General features: G+C 33.3%; 3 protein-coding genes across 6 annotated transcripts; 1 reads left to right on the forward strand and 2 right to left on the reverse strand.

Annotated features, from left to right (window-relative positions):
- The first annotated feature begins 6,631 nt into the window (after window positions 1–6,631).
- LOC107423686 (cytochrome P450 78A9) lies at window positions 6,632–9,046 on the forward strand. Its single transcript, XM_016033300.4, has 2 exons — window positions 6,632–7,765; window positions 8,083–9,046. The coding sequence occupies exons 1-2, from the start codon at window positions 6,767–6,769 to the stop codon at window positions 8,731–8,733; spliced, it is 1,650 nt and encodes a 549-aa protein (XP_015888786.1). The 5' UTR covers window positions 6,632–6,766; the 3' UTR covers window positions 8,734–9,046.
- Window positions 9,047–14,564: 5,518 nt separating this feature from the next.
- Window positions 14,565–17,092, reverse strand: LOC107423685 (cytochrome b5). Of its 3 annotated transcripts, none has more exons than XM_048479773.2 (4): window positions 17,040–17,092; window positions 16,503–16,600; window positions 15,126–15,192; window positions 14,565–15,014 (listed from the first exon to the last, which is right to left on the reverse strand). In XM_048479773.2, the coding sequence occupies exons 2-4, from the start codon at window positions 16,587–16,589 to the stop codon at window positions 14,755–14,757; spliced, it is 414 nt and encodes a 137-aa protein (XP_048335730.1). In that variant the 5' UTR covers window positions 16,590–16,600; window positions 17,040–17,092; the 3' UTR covers window positions 14,565–14,754. The 3 variants fall into 3 exon arrangements, with proteins under 3 accessions (XP_048335730.1, XP_015888785.1, XP_015888784.1); XM_016033299.4 differs by lacking the exon at window positions 17,040–17,092 and adding an exon at window positions 16,754–16,983 and having other exon boundaries at window positions 16,503–16,597; XM_016033298.4 differs by lacking the exon at window positions 17,040–17,092 and adding an exon at window positions 16,754–16,979.
- Window positions 17,093–18,478: 1,386 nt separating this feature from the next.
- Window positions 18,479–21,357, reverse strand: LOC107406908 (protein TILLER ANGLE CONTROL 1). Of its 2 annotated transcripts, none has more exons than XM_048478653.2 (5): window positions 20,910–21,357; window positions 20,715–20,760; window positions 19,874–20,553; window positions 19,468–19,627; window positions 18,479–18,753 (listed from the first exon to the last, which is right to left on the reverse strand). In XM_048478653.2, exons 1-5 carry the CDS (start codon window positions 20,913–20,915, stop codon window positions 18,734–18,736), a joined length of 912 nt encoding a protein of 303 aa, XP_048334610.1. In that variant the 5' UTR covers window positions 20,916–21,357; the 3' UTR covers window positions 18,479–18,733. The 2 variants fall into 2 exon arrangements, with proteins under 2 accessions (XP_048334610.1, XP_048334611.1); XM_048478654.2 differs by having other exon boundaries at window positions 19,886–20,553; window positions 20,910–21,350.
- Between the last annotated feature and the right edge of the window lie 830 nt (window positions 21,358–22,187).

Raw genomic sequence — 22,187 nt, forward strand, 5'->3', positions numbered from 1 at the left:
CTTTACACCTCCCTCCACCCCCCACCAATACTAGTCAGAGAGTGCGTGGAATTTTGTTAGATTAACTTGGCATCGAATCCATTCATCCTTTCACTTGTTTATGCCAAGTGGGTTAGGTCCCCGACCTCATCCCCCACTAATAACATGTTATTGATTAATTTTTTAACTTCCTATGACATATATATTAAGGTGGTCAAATCGATCCCTACACTAATTAAAGGCTTCCTTGTTAATTTTCTCTCATTAAATTTATATTAATTATGCAATACATATGCTACCTATCTCTCTCTCTCTCTCTCTCTGGGATGCATGTCTTTCTTTATCCCTCTCTCTCTCTCTCTCTGTGGGATGCATGTCTGTAAGACAATGTTATCATGCGCAAGTCAAGTGTTTGAATTCGAAAACTTTTCTTTGAATTCGAAAACCTTTCTAGCTAATTAATTACTAACTTTGAGAGCAATGGCCGGGGCTTGACTAATTATATTTATTAATGACTTTGTCAAATCGTTAGGTAAATGAAGCATATGTTTTAATTTGTATATATAATCATTGCAAACAGGTGGAACTTCAACTATGCAATAAATTGTGTCTTAGCTTCATATTTATCTTCTAACTTCTAACCTCATTTTCATAAAAGTTGGGGCGTGAAGTTCATGAGCTACTTCCTGAGCATTAGAACCGCACCAAACTTTTGATTTTTAAAAATTTTCCCTTTAACAAATTGATATTTAAATAGAGAAGTTGTATTAAGTACGAGATTCTTGACCTATTCTTGGGCTGGGATGTATTTGTAGGAGTAAATTATAGGGTGCTCAACCCCATGCACACTGACTATCAAAAGTCCGACGAGGAATGCATATTGGTCATCGAAATTAAATACAACCTTTTTATACAATGTAATTGAATAAAAAAATATTGGACACAATAAAATGTATGTACAAGTTGCAGGGGTATATTCTAATGTCTCATAATAAAATCTCCGCCATTATATTAGAGCCTTCGGTCTAGATCTTTCTCTCTGAATGGCTACATTTTGTTTATCCAAATCGAACCAAATTAAGGATTAGTTAAAAATTCTGATATAAATATATATCATTATGTTATTATAAGTAATAGTAGTGTAATTAAGCATGCATAGGTTCATTCATTACTTTCATCTTCCACTAAAATTGATCTCTGTACCCACTCAAATCAGGTCAAGGTGTCTCCCTCCATACAAACAGAAACAGTTTCTGGGGACAACAGCATCTTTGAAAGATTCGGACAACGTACGTCTTTTATTGACCAAACAAAATAATAATATTAATAATTAAGTTAATGTTATTGGAAGAGTCACTGGTGTTTGTTATTATTAGTGGTTTTTTTTTTTTTTTCCTGTTTGGGGGGGGGGGGGGGGGGGGGGGGGAAATTAATTGCTCACAAAATGACTGGGAAGTTTCCTTGAAGTAGGCCTCCAGGAAATTTATTCCCCATATGAATAATTATGCGCATTGATTTTCTTGTAATCTTCACTAGAGACATAGTACACAATACACATACACAAGATTCTTGAATAATGGCCTCTTGCTGAGAAAATTAAAGATGTGAATGTGAAATTTACTTTTTCTATCAATGAAAGACCAACCAAACTCTTTCCTTTCCTCACGCTTGAAGAACCATTTTACCAAACAATTAAAAATATATAATTAAATCTTGCATATCTTTGACTGACTTTCATAAATTTCTCAAAAGCAAATTTATAGGGTGGACCAAGAAGTAAACATGTTGCTTAGGTCACTTGAAAATTACCAAAAGCGTATGGAAATCCAACTTTATATGGATTTAAAATACTAATCCTTGCACAGAACATGGTTTGAATTACTGTATATATATATATATACACACATATTTACACACGCTAAAATTCCATTTGAAAAATGATTTCAAATAAACATTGTACCTCTCCTGGATCACTAACCCAACCATATATCTAGTTAATGACCCACTCCACCTTCGTCTTATTTTCATTCCTGTTTTTTTTCCCACGTATCTAGTTGTGGGCGACTTTGACTCCTTTCTTGCCATCATCATCCTGGCTACTTCACTGAAATTACAATTTTTTTATTTTTATTGGTTTTTTGGGGATCACTTGCAAATGAGACCAGTTTTTGAACCGTGGGCCCAAGTCAATTTAAAAAAAAAAAAAAACTCACCATGAGCTTAATTCAAACACACTTGCCGAAAAGGTTTGGAAATTCCTTCCACAAATTTCCTTTTGGTTTTTGTGAGGATAAAGTTACCGTCAACTCAACTAAAAACATTAATCCCACCATTTTTTTATTTATATTTTTTTTGGGATCAAAGATTAATCCCACTGAATTGATGATGATTAACTAACGAAAACTGACGGAAATTACACTTTTAATTTGGTCGTGGTCTTGGATAAAGGGGAAAATAGAAAGGGCAAAAAAAAATGTCTGGGTCTCTTGGTTCTTGCAAATAAGGTTTCTACTTTTTATTATTTGCAAGTTGATGGTGCAGCAGCCCTTATAATTGTGATGATGTCCTTTGGAACCTCTCAAACCCAAGGCTTTTTCAGAAAATCAGAAAAAGAACAAAAACAAAAACAAAAAAGTAGGAAAACAAAAGGAGTTGTATGATCGACGGACAGGGGTTACTCATTGAGACACGCCAAGTATCCCAGCCGTCCATCAACCACTGTCAAAGGACCGAAGTGGGTCCCAATCATTAATAGCTTTCTAAGCACGCTACTCTTTGATCATGGGTCCTAAAAATTTATAATCTCGTACAAGGAGCCAAGTGTCGTCTTAATATGACAAGAATACCCACATGCAAAAATAGAAAAGTCAAGGGCATTTAAGTAAATGGAAAGGTGTGTAAACAACGTCAATGATTTTTAAGGCCACGTGTACGAAGACGTATTAAAAACGGGGCCAGAGGCTTCGGTAAGCGGGGAGGAGGAGTTGTCACGGTCATGAACATAAACGTTGCATGCAACCAACACTTGGCGGTCAAGCAGCAGGGATGATGGCTATGGACCATACCCTATTTGTCTTGGCACTTTAGGCCCAAAAACATTGTACGAGAACCACAAGTGCATGGGCCTCATGTGCAAACCCCCGTGGTTCTGACCCGACAAACCCTGTCCGACACCGGAACCTGAAATTTACTGCTGCCATGTTAACTTGTCGAGGATAAAACGCCTTCCTCCTCTTCCACCCCCACCACTCGTTAAGTTCCCAACCCCAACCCCGACCCCTACGCGCTCTTCATCTGCACTGAAACTCACACATTCACACCCAATTATGCTGATCATTGACTCATCAAATTGTAAAGTAAATTATATAATTGCCCTTTTACGAGGATAATGCTACGTTTAGAACCACCAAAATTTTCTAGATTTGTGTACTATCAAACTACCTGTAGAATATTTTTATATTAATATTAAGTTTTTTTTTTTTTTTCCTTGATGAAATTATATCAAGTACTTTGTTTGATTACGTGTACAAGGACAGTTTTTTCTTCTTTTTTTATTTTGAGAAACAAATATGCATGTATTCTTTTTAATGTGGTATATATAAATATAAATATACACATAACGAAGAGGGTTCTTGTCAAAAAAAAAAAAAAACAAAAACAAAAACAAAAAATGAAGAGGGTTCGATTTAATAATTAATTATTTTTATTTGCATCCATGGAGGTACGAATTTGTTTCAAACAAATATAAATATACACATGTCTGTGTTGTTTTTTTATAGACGTGTTTTTTTTCCTAATATTTGTGTGTTGACAACCAAAATACATATATATATACATATATATATATATATATATATATATATAATTAATAAAATAAGAACATAAAAACAGACAAAATATGTGTAAATACCATAAGAGTTAAATATAGTAATATAAATCTAAAATTTAAAAAAAAAAAAATTACACTTCATGAAGATCCGCTCAGTTCTTTTTTTTTTTTTTTTTCTTTTTGGTTTGAGAAAAAGTTCCGGTGAGTTACCACTAGTTAATTTTATATAACGAGACAAAATAACTTTTTACCTTAACCAAAAGAAGAATATTTATTTTTCTTTGTTAATTAAGGGATGCGATTAAGTTTGATATATCGCGTGAAATGGAATGCAAGCCTTGACGTGCAAGAAGACGTGAACATCACGAATGTTTGAATCTCTTTTTACCCCTGTAAATATTTGAAGAATATACAGTACTATATACCAGCTTTCAATTAAATTATAATAATAATAACATTATTAAAAAAAGATGAATTATTAATGGAAAATGAGAAACTGAATGGAAATTTAATTCCATTCAAAACCAAAATCACATCATATGATCAAAGCGATAATTATGATCATCTCAACTTGAAAAGTAATTATTATCAATTAAAATGACAAGTAAATCATTCCAATAGTTGATAGGATTAGAGGATTATTGATGTTGATGAAAAGCCTTTTCACATTTGAGATTTTGGCCTGTTGGTAATTCCCGTGAAGTGGTTTTCATTTTCATTTGCTATGGACAACTGGAAACGTTTATTTGCCACGCCATACACCGATCTACCCCAAATTTCTGTATTTGTACAATTTCTTTATTATCGTCATTTCTCACCCTTCCTTTTCATCGTACAAATGAGTTTCTTTTCTTTTCATTCACCAAAAATAGTTTTTTTTTTTTTTTAACCCGGCCTTAACTTTTTCTATATTGACGATGAAAAAAATATTTTGTAAAGAAATTGATTTTCTTCCTTTCTTTTGTTTTTTATTTTTAATACTATTAGTTCTTTCTAATATATATATATAATATATATATATATATATATATTTTTTTGTAGGGGAATGACTTAGTTTGGAATCTATATGAAACAGAATGATATATTTTTGGAACTAGTCATTATTGTGTGTTCTTAAGACCGTAAAATAAAAGGCTCAATATTTATATTATATTAATTTAAAATTCACCATTAAATAATCAGGTGATCTCCAAAAAAGGGAAAAAAAAAAAAACTAATCAGATGATCATGTAATTTGGTAAATTTTAATTAGTGGCTTTAGGAAATAAGGACAATGTCCTCCATAATATTTCTTCTGGTCATCAAATGTGATGCATATAAAAATTATCTCCTTCAAAAAATGTACATATAAAAATTATCAAAATCCTATTTTAGGAAAAAGAAAACGATACGGAATCAATTCTTGAATGGATCTCCAAAGTTAATCTGAAATAACATATGAAAAAATATATATTTTCATATATGAAAATATTAACCTTTATATGTCAAGTAAATTAATGGTGTAGTAAAGAAAAAAATAAAAATTATAACTTAAAGTTGGTATTAATAGGCTTGGTGAAATCCCTTTGTGTTTAAATTTAGAATATATCGAATCCATGTCCAAAACAAACTTATAATTATAGTTCAATTTGTAATTTATGAATTAACTAATTTTATTTATTATTATTATTATTTATTTATTTTTTTTTGTGAAAAACTAGTTTTAAACATTAGATCTTTAAAAAAAAAAAAAATTTAAACATTAGATTTATGATTAATATACATGCAAACCTTTTCCTTATTTTCTATAAAATTGAAATGAATTTTAAACCCGTTCAGATAAATCAACCGAATGATTTTACTTCGAACATATTTAGGTTAAGTTGTTTTTCTAAGAATGCAATTGGTCAAATGTTTCAATTCAGAAAATTTAATAACATAGTTTTGGCAATTTATTATATACACAATTTGTTAAAGTATAGATCAAAGACAAAAAGGTGGGTATGATGGAAATGTTCAATAGGGAGAATAAAGAACTTGATACGCGGACAGAAAAAAAAAAAAATATATATATATATATATTAAGAAAATATTCATGGTTGTATCTTTATAGTAAATATATGCACATTTTTTTTTTTTAGAAAGTCTAATGACAAATTATTTAAAATTTTATTCTTATATTCTATGTTTTCATGAACATAAATAAAAATAAATAATCATTGAAACTTACATTCTTACTCAAATATATGCACATTTGAAATAATTATTAAAAAACATATAACTTTAGATAAAAAATGGAGACAAATTTTATTGGATTGTGTGTTTGTACGTAATTTTAGAAATCTCAAAGATTTTACTCGTCAAAATTATTTTGGGACCGATTTATTTTATTTCCCATATAAATTTTCAATATATATATAATTATTGAAAACGTGAGCTGTGTATAATATTTAATGATTTTTTTGTTTAAGAAAAAAAATTTATGAAATTGAATTAATAGATTACGGAGTAAAAATGAGTTTAGCAAAATTTTCTCACTTTGGTCAGAGCGTTTTCGTCTCCCTCTCGCAATGTAACCGCATAATAAACCGTCCCCAACCAACCGAGGGGCGCGCGTGAAGTGTCGAGGCCAAATTTCATAGGTTACATTTCCCCACGTTTCGTCATGCATTCGTGGCGGCGCAGTTCATAAAAAATTCTGCAACCAAAAATTTATCGAAATAAAATTTCAGTTATTATTTTTGTCACTATAACGGTTATTTTTTTTTTAATTTAATTTAATTTTGTTTATAATTGTTATTATATATATATATATATATATATATTCATAATTTTTCTCGCTCCTGCTTTGCGCTCTACATTCATTTTGCTCCCTTATAAATACCACGGGACTCCTCAACTCCTTACTTCAAAAATCAAGCCCCGTTTTCCCGTTTATTGAGTTTTAGTGAGCGTACTCTGTTTTTTTCAGTTTCCACCATGAAAACAGACATTGAAAGCCTCTGGGTATTTGCCATCGTGTCCAAATGCAGAGCTTTCTCTCAAGAAAGCATTACGTGCCTGGCTTTGATCATAGGCCTCGCTTGGCTAGCCATGACCCTCACTTACTGGGCTCACGCAGGCGGTCCAGCCTGGGGAAAGCATAAATGGAGAAAAAGCACTCATTTATTCTTAACAAAATTAAAATCAAACACAATTCCTCCTATTCCTGGTCCCAGAGGTCTGCCTCTCATCGGAAGCATGAACCTGATGGCCTCTCTGGCACACCGCCGGATTGCCGCCATGGCCGAAGCTTGCCATGCCATCAGGCTCATGGCCTTTAGCCTCGGGGAAACCCGAGTTATCGTGACGTGTCACCCCGAGGTGGCGAAAGAAATTCTGAGCAGCTCCGCGTTCGCCAATCGTCCGGTGAAGGAATCAGCTTACAGACTGATGTTCGACAGAGCAATCGGGTTCGCTCCTTACGGGCTGTACTGGCGAACCCTGCGTAGAATAGCCGCCACCCACCTCTTCTGTCCCAAACAGATTAAGGCCTCCGAGGCTCAGAGGATTCAAATCGCTGCTCAAATGGTTGCCACGTTTCGAGACCAAGCGGAGGAGGGATTGGTGTGCGTTCGTCAAGTTCTGAAGCGAGCTTCCCTCAACAACATCATGTGCTCTGTTTTTGGACGAGAGTACAGCCTAGATTCTGACAGCAATGGGGAGGTCGAACAGCTAAGAAAGCTAGTCGATGAAGGTTACGAGCTGTTGGGTACTTTGAACTGGTCCGACCACCTTCCTTGGCTCGCTGATTTTGATGCTCAAAGAATCCGGTTCAGATGCTCTCAGCTCGTTCCTCAAGTGAATCGGTTCGTCACCCGAATCATCAAGGAACACCGTGCTCAAAACGGTGACAAAACCCGGGATTTCGTTGATGTTTTGCTATCCCTCCAAGGACCCGATAAGCTATGCGACTCCGATATGAACGCCGTGCTCTGGGTAACATAAATAGATTATTAGTCTTTTAACTATTTTTTTTTTTTTTTTACTTGTTTATCTTCACAACCTAAAATACCTTAGTGGTTTTTTATTTTATGTCATTTCTTGGCGTCAATTTTCGTTTTTTTTTTTCTTTTTGTTTTTTAATTCTTATTGTTTTTACGTTAATTATTTTGTGTTTTCTTGAATTTCCAAAAGTTTTATTGTGTGCTTAAAAGCTTGTTAAACTTGTTTGTTTGTTCTATTCTATGTTGCATTAAAAATTTTTTTAGTAATTTTATCAAAATTGGCTGTTGTTTTTTTTTTGGGGGGGATAGGAAATGATATTTAGAGGGACCGATACAGTCGCAGTACTGATCGAGTGGATCTTAGCGAGAATGGTGCTTCACCCTGATGCTCAAACAAGGGTCCACGAGGAGCTAGACAAGGTTGTAGGGAGATCACGAGCCGTGACAGACTCTGATCTATCTGAGATGGTGTATCTAACGGCTGTGGTGAAGGAAGTGCTGCGGCTACACCCACCTGGCCCGCTTCTCTCGTGGGCCCGCCTGGCCATCACTGATACAACCATTGATGGGTATCACGTGCCCGCGGGGACCACTGCAATGGTGAATATGTTTGCCATATCAAGGGACCCAGATGTGTGGGAGGCCCCACTGGAATTTATGCCTCAGAGGTTTGTTACTCAAGGCCAAGAGAAAGACATGGAGTTTTCCGTATTCGGTTCGGATCTCAGGCTCGCACCATTCGGGTCGGGAAGACGGACTTGTCCCGGCAAAAATCTCGGGCTCACTACCGTCACCTTTTGGGTCGCCTATCTCTTACACGAGTTTGAATGGCTACCGTCACATGACAATACCGTTGACTTATCTGAGGTATTAAGGCTGTCCTGCGAGATGGCCCATCCACTTACGGTCAGGTTGCATCCTAGGCGAGTTAACCCCATCTCAGTGAATTTTCCCAAATAAAAAAAAAATAATAATAATAATAATTTAGATGGGGGGAAAAAAAAAAAAAAATCCCAAAAAGAGTTTAAAAAAAAAAAAAACAAGAAGGGGCATGGGATGTTAGTTGGCAACCTCAAAAGTACTAAATCCTTTTACATAGTGGTGATGCTTTTTTTTTTTTGGTTGTTGTTGTTGTTTGGGTGTCACGGTGTTGGAATGTGAAAAGTATTGTGATAGTGAAGAAGTATGGTGTTTCTTTTAAGTAATGTACATATAATGGTGAAAGCAAATATACTTGTTTTCATAATATCTATATACATATTTCTTCAAATAATTAAGCCACCTTATTTACAAGGAATTAATAATGTAATCATACAAAAAAAAAAAAACTAAGCAAGTGCCTTTTTATTTCCCTTTCTACATCCTACCAAAATCAAAATCTTAGATAAGTTAAGGAAAGAGGTAATTACTGTATGAAATGAAATAGAAAGAAAATGCTTAAGAGCAACTACAATGAATCGGTGAATTAACGCTTAAATTTTTAGATGTTCAACTTAAAAGTCATTTTTTAATCATTTTGTATAAATTTTAATTAATTAATGATATGTATATATATAAATATATATTTTTTCAAAAAAATAACAATTGACAATAATTTATTTATCTATTTCTTCTTTTTAATTTTTTTAAATTATTATTTTAATAAATCATATTGTATAACAGAATTTCAAAAAGTAAATTGTCTCCTTAAAATTGTTTATTTTATTTTTTGTCCTATTAGCTTAACCAAGTTAATGCACAAAATATATTGATTTTTTTTTTTTTAAAATCTTCTATGCTTTTACGTGAAAACAAAAAAAATATAGTAATTTAGATAGCATAAAAATGCTCTAAATTTTATGTGTGGTATCCTTTAAACACCAGCGACACATTTACTTCATGAATACCTATTCGGTTTTTATTGCCCAACATAGTATAACATTTCGTAGAATTTTCCTATAATTTCTTATATTATAATTTAGAAGTGGGCAAAATCCAATCCAACTTGTTCAATCCGTTCAATCCAATTCATTTTTAATGGTTTAGATTGGATTTTTACATTAATTGGATTGAATTGGATTTAAAATATTATAAATTGTATGGATTTGATTGGTTATAGATTGCAAATAAATCTAATCCAATCCAAATAATATATTATATAATAAAAAATTATATATTTTTTATTTTTTTCATTTTTATATATTAATTTTAATATATTTTTTTCATTTTTATATATATCAATTTTTAACTTTTTTTGTCCATTTTTATATATTAATTTTTAATATATATATAGTTTTTTTATATCATAAATCCCAAATGGAATTGTAAGTTGTAATTCTAAACTAAACATTTACCTCCGTTGCTGTCCATCACCAATTTATCATCATAACCATTAACCATGCCAAGCTACGATTCGACCATATGCTCCTTTGTTTCAAGACTAGTGGCTTCAAGATTCACGATAGCTTCAGCATCTGTTCTTCTGCTTTAAGACTCACGGCAACTTCAGCATCTTTTCCTAAATTATATTTATATTTATTATTTATATTTTATATTTGAAAATTTTTTTATTTGTATTCTATATTTATAAATTAGTAAGTTTCAAACCGATTAACCAATCCACACCAATCCGATCATAAATGGTTTGATTTGGATTCTATATTAGTGAAACCGATAAATATAGATTGGATTGTATTTTGGTTCAAAACCAAATCAACCTAATCCATGTCCACCCCTATTATAATTTATGTTTAGGACTGTTCTAAAGAGAAAGAAAGAGAGAGAAGAGAGAAATTGCAGGAAAGTGAAAGCTTTGCAAAACCAGCCTTGGTACATATGAAGTTTAAAATGTTTACTGTCATTTTGATGTTAATAATTATACAAAGAACTTGTAGGAAAGCAACCCGTATATCTCACTGCCTAAAAACAACAAAGATGAAACGGCTTCATGAAAATGAAACGAAAAACCAAAGTGCCTGCAAGTTGGAAAGCAATTGATAAAGAGAAATTCTACACGAGTGATTTTTAGGGAAAAAAAAAAAAAAAAAAAAAAAGGAGCTAAATCAACGAAAATCGAAAGCAAACAGTTTGATTAGCTAGCCGTCAGGATTGCATTTCTAGCAGCAATTATCAAAATTCAAAACAACCAGATTCGTGGATCTAGACCGGGCCCAAATACAGGGCTTGGTTCACATAAGAAAACAAACCCATTAAATATCATGTTCCAACTTTTTGGGAAACAACATGAGCATGGAAGTGAACGGTTTCAGTACCACACGTATGACAAATGAAGAAGATGTTGATGTTTTTTTGGTTGGGATTCCTTTTGCTCTCTGTTTTTTTGTTTCTGTAAAAATGGTCTTACAATTATGAGCGATTTAAATCCATCTTTTATTAGAAAAGGAAGGGCATGCATTTTCATGCTTTGGTCTTACATTTCTTTTTCTCTTCCTTCTTTTCTTCTTTTGTTAAAGATGTCGTTGGACTTCGATGTGTCAAAATTCAAGCTCTAAAATCATCAACTCACCTCAAATGAAGCCACACGCAAGAAGCATAAATCAAGAAAAATAAAGTCCCAGTCTTACTAATACAATTAAATAAACATATCTTTTTCGTATAAAAATAAATACTGCAAATAAATTGACCTCAAAGAATATATAGTACGATATTTTATACGATTCCTTTTCTTTGGACCATAGACTCATAATTGGCTAATAAAAAAAACGTGGCCAATTGTTTTATTGACATATAAATTAATATCTCTCTATATATTTTTATATATTGTCACGTCAGCTGTATGTCAAGTACATCAGCTTGTTTCAAGGGCTATAGGTCGGAAATGCGTCACTATTGATAATTAGTCGTTAATTAATGTTAATATAAAATAACCACTGATCGCTTTGCTTCTAAACATTGCCTTTGCTTCCAATTTTTTATGCAATAAAATTTGAATATAAAAAAAAAATTGTTGTTTTAATGCCTGCATCAAATCATTCCAACAGTACCCCTTCAAGCCTTGTTAGCGAATCATGACATATAAATAATTAAATAGGTCTTTATCTTACACAATCACTGGCTAATTATCAAACCCTTACTAGTGAAAAAAACAACTAGTTTTGTCACTTGGAAAGTCATGAAAATTAAACTATATACATAGGGGCATGATCTACTCAAGATATATATAACGGCATGGATAATTTTATGTATACTATTTTGAAAATGTATATTAAAAAAAAAAAATAATGGTTTCTCAGCGGGGATTCAAATATTTAAGGGGGATTAGTCGATAGGAACCCTTAAAACAAGGAAAATGGCGACAAGAGAAGGCAAAGTCAACAACAAAGGCTTAGGTGTACCAGTGGTGATAAGTTGTTGTGGTCCATTTGGCTCATGCAATTAAGACGGTTGAGAGGAACATAAGCAGCCAAGCCAACGACAATGATCTAGCAAACAATACCCGAGGGAGACTTTCTCTTTAATAAGATTGATTAAGACCCTCTACCAATTCATTAAGTGCTTAAACAAAAACCAAAAGCTCTTTTGAGAAAATGATTCATAATAGAGCCGCAAGAACGTCACTGTATCACCCCTAGACGTATAGATTGTGACCCTCAAGAGAAATCTAAACACAATATTACAAATATTGAATAGAATGCAAAACTCTGTATGTGGATAAGGAACACTAATGCTCAAATTATAGATGAATTATATATGCTTACAATTAATCCCAACTTGATTATAATTACCATAATAACCTAAGCCTACCACTCTTTAAGTACAATTTAGGGAGTGTAAGAGATGAGAAACTTTTGTTTCCAAAGCTTATTATTAGACAAAAGAGAAGAGGGCTTTTTATTTATTTATTTTTTTTCTTCATGTCAGATCAAATTCCATACATACGTTTTGGATGTTGATTACAGGAAATAAATATGGTTAGCAACCTGAGGTTCAACTGTGACATATCCGTATATCTTATGTGTTTTGCCAGTTTTAGTAATAATGTTTAGATTTGGAAGGGAAATTTTTTTTTTTTCAAGGGGTAGCTAGCTAGCATGTCCCTAACTTAATCAATCGCAGTAACTATGTTTTTACTCAATAATTATTTTGTTTACCTATGTCATATGGATGTAGTATTACTAAAAAATAATTAAATTTTCTGAGTTGATAGAAAAGGACTACTAGAGAGTACAGACCAAGAAACAAAAAATGAATACCAAATTGTAAATATGTTTACATTAAGTGTCTGTCCTTACATACAAAATGCATGCCCTAGCAATGCTCTGATTAACTAAAAAATTTACTACGCTTCCCGAAGAACTGCTCCCTTCCCTCACAAACAGATGAGATCCATAAATGTGGGTTCCACATAGATCGAGAGAAGGGAGCAATATTGCCATGAGCACTAGAAATTTGCTGCTGATTAACTTTCCTATGTGCTCAGTTGGTGAACTTGCTTATTCCATACATCTAATCTACCCTTCAAATGAACAACAGGGCGTATCCCACAAATCTTGCAGATTTGAGGTGCAAATCGATATCATATGGGAAAAATAGGTATTGTATTTATAATTATTACTTTTTCAATATATATGTATTGAGCAAATTGTAACTAAAGCCTCTTTACAAGAAGAAGAAGAAGAAGAAATTAGTACTACTATATATCCACTGTTTGTTTTGATACGGCAATGCATTGTTACCTTGAAAAAGAAAGATTGGCAGAAGCCCTAGGGATGTATAACATAGAGATTCTACTCTAGTATCTACTGATTTGATACAGAGGCTAGGTTATCTTTTTGTGAGAATGAATTATGATAGCAATACCACTTGCAAAAAACAAGTTTTCTCTTGGGATGCACCCTCTCCACCAAAAATAATGATAATTAAATTATTTTTCAGAGAGGGAGATTTTTCTTTCTTGGTTGTTTTGTGTGATTACATATTAAAAGCATAATAGAAGCATTGTTTGGTAAAAGTAATTGGACTAAATAAACATACCAGAATAAGCAAAAAAAACAAGCTATGCAAGAGATATAGTGCTTGTCCAAATTTGTAAGACTTGGATAAACATGTGATGTTTTCAATGTTTTATTGATTTGGGTGGATATAATTTAATCGTGAATTTGCATCTCTTATTGTTTAGATTAACCTTACTTATATAGGTATGAACATAAGCTACATTATTATCTAAAACATGTGCTGTTTCATCCATTTTGCTGCCAGCAATTGCGTGGCCTTGGGTTTGGATTTGGGAAATTATTTTGTTTATCTTTTTATTATTTTCGTATTTCGGGTAGTTTTGGGCCAGAATGCAAACCAAGATTAAGAAAAGAAATGTGTGAAAACCAAGATGACAGGTATCAGGCCCAAAGCATAGCTAGAATTAATACCTTTTATCGGAGGGCTTAAGAGATGAGGCTTGGCGTTACAAGTCGAATTAGCGTAGGAGGTTTCATGGGCCTACGTGTAGCCTGAGGCCCTGGGCGGCATATCGTTCATTTTCTTCAGGCAAACATCCCTATTAGAGTTTCATTGAAAACCAAAGGAAAAAGTTTCCAGCACGTAATGTTTACTTTCCATCGGTCTTTCTTGATCCTTGATGTGCAAACCGATGAGAACAAAAACTGTGTCAAAACTTCATGTAATTTCCACTTTAATCCATGTGAATATGTACATTTTGATTGCAGAAGAAAAGTCCTAAACGAGATTCAATCATAGGAGGCATGGGTTTGGAGTTGAAAAAGGTTGCTCACAATTATTTAACTTTCATTAACAAATTATACCAATTCAGATAGACCAACAAATCCGACCATGTTAAAAGGGAAAATGCAAGCATTACCATATATAAGGAAAGTATTTGTCTTGAGCCGTATACATGAACAAAGGATAGTACAAAGTGTTCAAAAATTACAGAATTTTCAACTCAAAATCCCTTTTATTATTCAGCACCCTAGCTCTATTAGCTCATTGCTCAATGTTGAATACCCAATAGGCGAATTACGAAACCTAGTCTTTTTTCCGCAAGTATTGCAGAGCATATGCCAGTCCCAAGATCAACAAAGGCACCAGAAATTGCAAGATCTTCACTGCACTACCACTACCAGAAGATTGGTTGTGCTGGAGAGCCGCCGGTTGTGAGGGTGGCTTGTAGTTAGGTTTCTCCGGTATAGTGGACAGATCAACCTTCCCTACGTAGTATTTTCCCATCATCTCTTTTGCTGAGTCACTATGGCCCACATCTTCAAAATCCTCAGTTGCATCTTTCTCTGCAAAATATTCAAAAAATAGAGTTTCATAGCCATGTTATGTTACAGCTTTAACATTGGGTTCTAGAAACCAGTAGGGAGGAAATAATGAGGCAGTCCACAATATCTTACCGGCTGCCAATAGCAACACTTCATCACCCCCAGGATGTTCTTCCAAAAATGAGGTGACATCATAGACCTGGAGTAGAAGTTTTTAAGACATACTAGTTGAAAAATCATCTAATATAATTTTGAAAATAGTGGATAAATAAATAATGTAAGATCCCATATACAAGAATTGTTAACAATCTACCTTTGATCAAAAACTTCAATAGGAGCTAGCAAAAGAAATTTTCTCTCTTTTTTATGTAAAAAAAAAAAAATATCAAGAAAATTTTTGCTTTCTCAATCAAAGAGCTTAAGAAGACCTGCTTCGGAATTATCACTCCAAGATATCTCATTAAAAGTTCAGACTTAATTTGGCCAAATACTTCTGGTTTTCCTTGCTGTCAGTTATGGTTTCTCATGGCACATATTCTACTCTGTTTTCTATGTTTTAACAACCTTAAGATTGTCAACATAGTCCAAAGACCATGCTAATATGTGCTGCTCCAAATGATAACAAACATTTTCTGAATATTTCTAAGTTGTTTTCCACCTCCAAAGTTCTTTGTCTATCAGGAAGTAGAATCAAAGTAATTGACAAATCTAAAAAGTACCTCACTTTATCAAAAACAAGAGCATTGGTTTAAAAGAAATTCCAAAGTAAAGAACAACTCTCTGGTGGCAAGTGCCAACAAGTGATCAAAACCATAAAGAAGTCTTATTGGTCTATATTCCATTCAGAATATTCTTTGGACCTGAGTTTCAATTAACAGCAGCTTATAAAGGATTCTTCATCAGGTGGGGAACAGAAATATAAACATGGAATTGGAAGAGTCCTGTGAAAGTTCAGTTTTTTATTCTCTCATTCAAACCTATGAACTATATCAAGAAAATATTTAGCAGAAATTTTGATGACGAAATGTATAGGGAGGAAAAATATACATGAATCTCGGGTTCAACTCGATAAAGCTTTAAATCTAACTACTTCCCAACAGGATTTGAGGAGTCAATGAGGTCTCATACATTATCTGATTAGATTATGAATCTTTTTCAATATTTCACTGCATATTATAGGAAGTTTTCAGGGAATTTAAACGATATAATTTAGCAGAACTACGCAAGATCCAACCCAACAACAACCAACTAGCCACGAGTTCTATGTTTACAATTTTTCCCCATTACTTTTGCAAATTAAATTCGGAGATTCATTAGAAATAAGCGCTTGCACAAGAATTTGCCAAGTAGAAGATATTGAATCACCCCCTTGTTTTGGCACAAAACTAGAATTTTAAGCCTTTCTGTTGTTTTATTTATTTATTTATTTATTGTAAACAAGAGATAATTCGTTAATATTTTGACACAAGTTATACCACCATAAACAGATTTAGAAAATAAAGATCTGACCTTTCCAGAGATTATGATCCAACAATCCTTCTTGTGGTTGTGTTTGGCCACCTCAGAAAAGTTGAAAACTTTAGAATCTGAAGCCATTTCTGCAACTACTGTTTACAACAAAGTCAACACCAAACAAAAAGAAAAAGAAGAAAAAAAAGTAAACAGAGTAAACCCATCAATATAAAAGGTGGATGCGATCCATAGAAATTGAAAGAAGATGGGAAAATCAACTAAAAATGGTATTTGGGAAGGTTTCTTACATGGGAAAGAAGAGAGGCTTTGGCAGAGAGATCTATGGAGCGTATTTTCTTTCCCTCTCCTCTAACTTAGCTGACTAACAGTGACCACCAACCGAGTTTTTATATGCAATAATCATTAATAAACTGACCACAGATCTACAATAAATATTTATTTAAATAACCCAGAAAACTCTATTTTATTGGTTTCGTCTTTATTGCGTCGAAGTTTTTTTAGCAAACCTACCCTGTAAGAGGTCAAACTTGTACCGCTATAAATTTGGGCTGCAGTAGAAGTCAGAGGACGAACCTGGACTGCCAGCTTTAGGAGTGCGAACATAATTTTTGTGGCATCTTCGCTGCCAACTTTTGTTTTTATTATTTTGTTATGTGAAAATCGTCTATAATGTGAGAATTACTATGGGGCTTTAGTGCCACTGATTTTTCATTTTTCTTTTTTGTCAACTATAAAGATCTTAAAAACAAAAAAAATTCAAGTAGGTACGTTTAAGACGGGCATAATCCCCATTCAGTGTCCACGTTTTTTGAATCACCCCAAATTGACATTTTGCAAAATCAGCTTTCCTTGGTATCATAGTTTAATAAACTCGTCAACTATTTCGTTTTCTCTACCAATTAAAAAAAAAAAAAAAAAAAAAAAAGGTGATGAAAATTATGTCCAATAGGGTCCAAACACCGTGTTTTGTTTTCTTTTGGTGAATAACACTGTATTTTGTTGACTAGTTTTGGAGATTGATCAAATTTTAATTTTTTATTTGCCAAGAAAAAGGAGTTTATAAACACAAAACCAATATTAAAATGACAAAATTACAAAACAATTCTAATAATTAACATAAACAAAGTTGGGAAAGTGAGACTTAAATGGTTTCCTATTGATTGAGCCTGACTTCATATTGTTTTGATATGCCCAAGTCATACCAAAACATTGTTTTTTTTAATTTATTAAGCAAATAGTATAATATAATTATGGAGGAATCATTATAAAGAGAAGTGGTGTTCGTTGGCAGGTTGGCCGAGAAATGTCAATTTTGGGGTGCAATGAATGGACGGAAACATGACATCTAGTTGCTAATAATGTTGAGAGAAAACTGTAACTGGTGCATTATAAGAAATGCCAATCAAAGAAATACCAATCGCATTTTATATATATATATATATATATATATAGTTGCAAATTGCATAAATAGATGCGGTTTCATTTCAGAACAATCATGCACCTTTGGGTTCATCAAAATTGTACATGTTTTTTTTTTTTTTTCTTTTTTTTTATATTATAACTTGGATGGATATAAAGGCTTTCCAAAGAGAAGGATCATTGCATCTATATAAGAGTGAAAAAATAAATAAATATATAAAAGTACTTTTAATTAATTAATCGCAAAGTTGACCATCATATACAAGGGCAACCTGTGGGGTTAAGAAATGTTTGATTTGAAATCAAACACATCCAAACCTCATGCAGCAATGATAAATCTGAATAAAGGGAGAATGGAAATGATTGATAAGACGAGGAAACAGAAATTCTGAAACCCAAACATATTAGAACGAGCATGTTGTTGTTTAGCTTTCGTAATTTGAATTATATTAAGGAGAAAAGGCAAACTAACTTGGCTTTGATGTTCTATATATACAAATTTTGTCCGAGGCCTATCCAATATTGATCATAATCTCCCTTATCATTAATTGCGAATATCGTAAATTGGCTATGCATATGATTTAGTAACTATGTGCATCAAAACGCCAAACATTAAATATAGTTTATGAGTTATGTGACAACCAAACTCGCATCATCAATATACTAAAACAAAATAATATAAGAAAAGAAATTACAAAACAATCACACTTGCCAAACAGTCCATACACTTGGAAAACCTAATTAAAACTGCGCATACAAAGTTATTAATTATACAGCAATATAATAAATACATATATATATATATATATATATATATATATAAGGAACAAGGCAGGCATGGCCATTGCTCAAACCTCAGAAGTGGAACCTGCAAACAAGATCAGTAAATTAAGACACATTCTTAACTATCTCATATATATATATATATATATATGAAAATTCCATACAAAAAAATCCCCAATAACATCATAAGGTGATGGATAATCATGACGATAAGAAGGACATATACTGATTATGATCATACCCATACTGGATAAAAATGGAACAAGGACCAAACCCCACGTATCCATTAAGAGTGGCAAAAATGCCGATGGTTCGTAAAGGTGATGTAGTGAGGGCTGGAGTTGCATGATAAAAAAACAACCACATGATCATCTCCATATGAATAAGGAATGATTAGAATTTTCATAAAATTTTGACACTTTCCTGGTGGGATTTATATTTGGAGTTACTTTGTAGGAGGGACCCATTATTAGTGGATGATTAGTACTATTATTTCACATGGAAAGTGACAATAGAAATAATAGCTTCTTTGCTGATGCTTACCCACCTTGAACTGACAATGCATACTACTGGGATACATACAATTAGAACATGTCAACTAGAAGCAATTGAAAAAAGAAGAAGAGGGTTTTATGCAGGAGGCAGGTCACAAGGACACAGTATTTTATTTTATTTTATTTTTTTTCACTGAAACATAAAATATGGATTTCTTCTTCTTTTGAGAACCAAAAGGCCAATTAACATTGTTCATGGAACATTTTTATGCATATATTTAATTTATAATTTATTAGAAGAATACCTTGAATTGGAAGCAAAGAAACTGCTTCATGAGAAGCTGCTTGTTCGCCGTTGGTGATCACGAGCCCTGCTGCCCCTGCTGCAGGCTTCTGGCCATCAGATTTGTTAATCTTGTCGTCAATTTCAGGATGAATCTTCCTTTTCAACATCCTCTTCATCAGCTATATATTGCAGCATTATGGAATTGATTAATGAGTTTTAACCAAGTCCTTGAAATATCAGAATTTTAACCAACAAGATAATAAATCGAGATTTTCAACTCTCTAAGAAAAAGTTAAGAGAAAAAAGACATTGACAATCAATGTGCGGTTATGTACCTTGATGAGCTTAATGACAATGCTCAGTATTTCGCAGTCAAAAAATCAGGGGAAAAAAAGAAAAGAATATGAGTGGGGAAGAGAATTTACAGTTTTACTCACTCGTTGCAGATTCTTTATTGGACTTGAATCCTCTTTGACACGAGGAATGAACTTCTTGGCAAAGGAGAGGCCGTTTTTTGATCCAACATTAAGTTTTTTATTGGATTTAGGCATAACTTTACCAGAATCTAGTTTCATCTTAACATCAGCATCAGCCAAGAATAAGTCAGCCAACGTTGTTCTTTCACCTTTCTTCTTCTTTTGATCAACGGCGCAAATTTCCTGTTCCATACCAAGTCCATGATGATGATCAGACCCCACATATGGAGCTAAAGGAACTCCATCAAGGGTCAGTAACACATCATCAGGTTTCTCAAGAACATCAGCATCAAAGTTCGGGCCAACATCCTCAAAACTGTGTCCCAGGCTCGTAAACATCAAAGGGTTTACTTCTTCATCCTCCACATTATCATTTTCTCCATCTTCATCATTACTATCAAGCAAGTACTCTCGGCTTTCTTCATCATCTTCTTCACTTTCCAGAACCAAATATTCTTTCGGTTGTTGGTTGAATGGCTTTAAGGGATCAAAACCGAACGTCCCGATTGTCAAAATGCCATCCTTCCAACCATCAAGCGCATCAACAAGTGCAACTTGTTTGAGCAATGCTTGCGTGTCCTTGTCACTCGTAACAAGTTCAGTCTTTTCCACGTTTTGAGCTAAGTCATCTAGCCAAAAGAAATAAAATATGTAGAAAATGTACCTTAAAAATGTTGTGTTTCTTATTCGAAAAGAAAAATACAAAATCAACTTATTGATGTACAAACAAAAGCATACTATGAGAATAAAATAAAAGCAAAAAAATCAACACAAGTTAGGAAAATCAAACCCTTGAGGACGCTATGATGGAACCTCTTGTGAACCCAGTTGAAGATCTGTGATAAACAAGGAAAAGATTTGGATCATATGAACAGAACAGAGATGCTTAACATAATCAATTAAACAGTCAGGCAGAAATATATTTAATTTTGTCTTCAAAAATAGGTTTGTGTAATAATGTGCATGGTTCACTTGTACAACCAACCTTCATGTTTTCTCAACAAAGCAAGCAGGAAAGAGAAACGGCGGTACGAAAGAAATATGTCAAAGCAAGTGGTAGTGAGGGGGTTTGGTATAGAGAAGAAGATGAAGAAGAAGAAGAAGAAGAGTGAGTGAAAAGGAGAAGGGGCCAACTGGGATGGAGAATCAGATGAAAACACGTGTCCCTGTAGGTGGGACCTAATACATAGCCATGTTTACGGGAGCATGGCATGTTCGACGAGCCACGATGTTGGCTCTGTCTGGCATGTTCGATATGCCGAAATTCTTGAAGTGATATGCTCACCCCCCTCTGCTGCATACTCTTAAGTCTTATTTATGCTCTGCTCTTCTCCCCTGCCCACATGAAATTCCAATTTTGCATCCATCTTAATTTCTCTTTATTTCCCTTTCCTTTTCTTTTCTTTTAACTTTTTCTTAATTTCTTCCTTTCTTCTTCTTTTCTCTTTTTGTTTTGGTGGTTAATTCTTCGAGTATATGATCATATCTATTATGAATACTTATCTCTATAAGAAGCCAGAGCAATTATACCCATTATTTTTTGGAAAAATTAAAAGGGTAAACCGTTTTGCCCTTTGTTTTACTCCTTTTTGGTATTTCAAAACTGTTAAATCCCTACATGATGTAGAGGATTCGAGAAACTGAACATTACTAATTATTTTCATTGACATATTTAGCCATGTCTTTCTCTTCCACCTAATGCTTCAATTTCCCTTCTACTATAGATTTCTCTGTTTCACGTCTCCCTACTTTTTAATTCTCTGCCCACAAGTCAATGTTGATAACGCATGCATCAAATATCCATCCATTTTTTCACTTTGGAATAAATAATATTGAAGAAGAAAAATGAAGGGACAAATTTAATAGTTTATGGTGCAAGAGAAAAAGGTTGAGGTCCAGACTTCCAAAAGAAAGTATAAATTATATGATGTGTGAAAGCAACAAATGATAGTACGCTGGGACCACCCAATATGTGCTAATTAGTTTTCATGTATCCCAATTATCCTAATCGGTCCTCAAAATAATGGAAAGTAAAAAACACCATGGAAGGTTGTCTAAAGATGTAATTTATGTACTCTGTTTTCTCTCTGTATCTCGCAAATTTTCTTCAACCATATGATCCAAGTTAAATTACCACAAACTGCTGTGGCCAAACTACTTAATGCTTTGTTTGATAATTACATGTAGTTTGGCTACAGCAATTCAAATTACAGGGATTAGAGAGAACATCTTTTGGTAGTGGTATGAGTAGTGGGATTTAAAT

Source organism: Ziziphus jujuba, chromosome 7 (assembly GCF_031755915.1).
Source record: "Ziziphus jujuba cultivar Dongzao chromosome 7, ASM3175591v1".
In the NCBI taxonomy this organism is placed as follows: Eukaryota; Viridiplantae; Streptophyta; class Magnoliopsida; order Rosales; family Rhamnaceae; genus Ziziphus; species Ziziphus jujuba.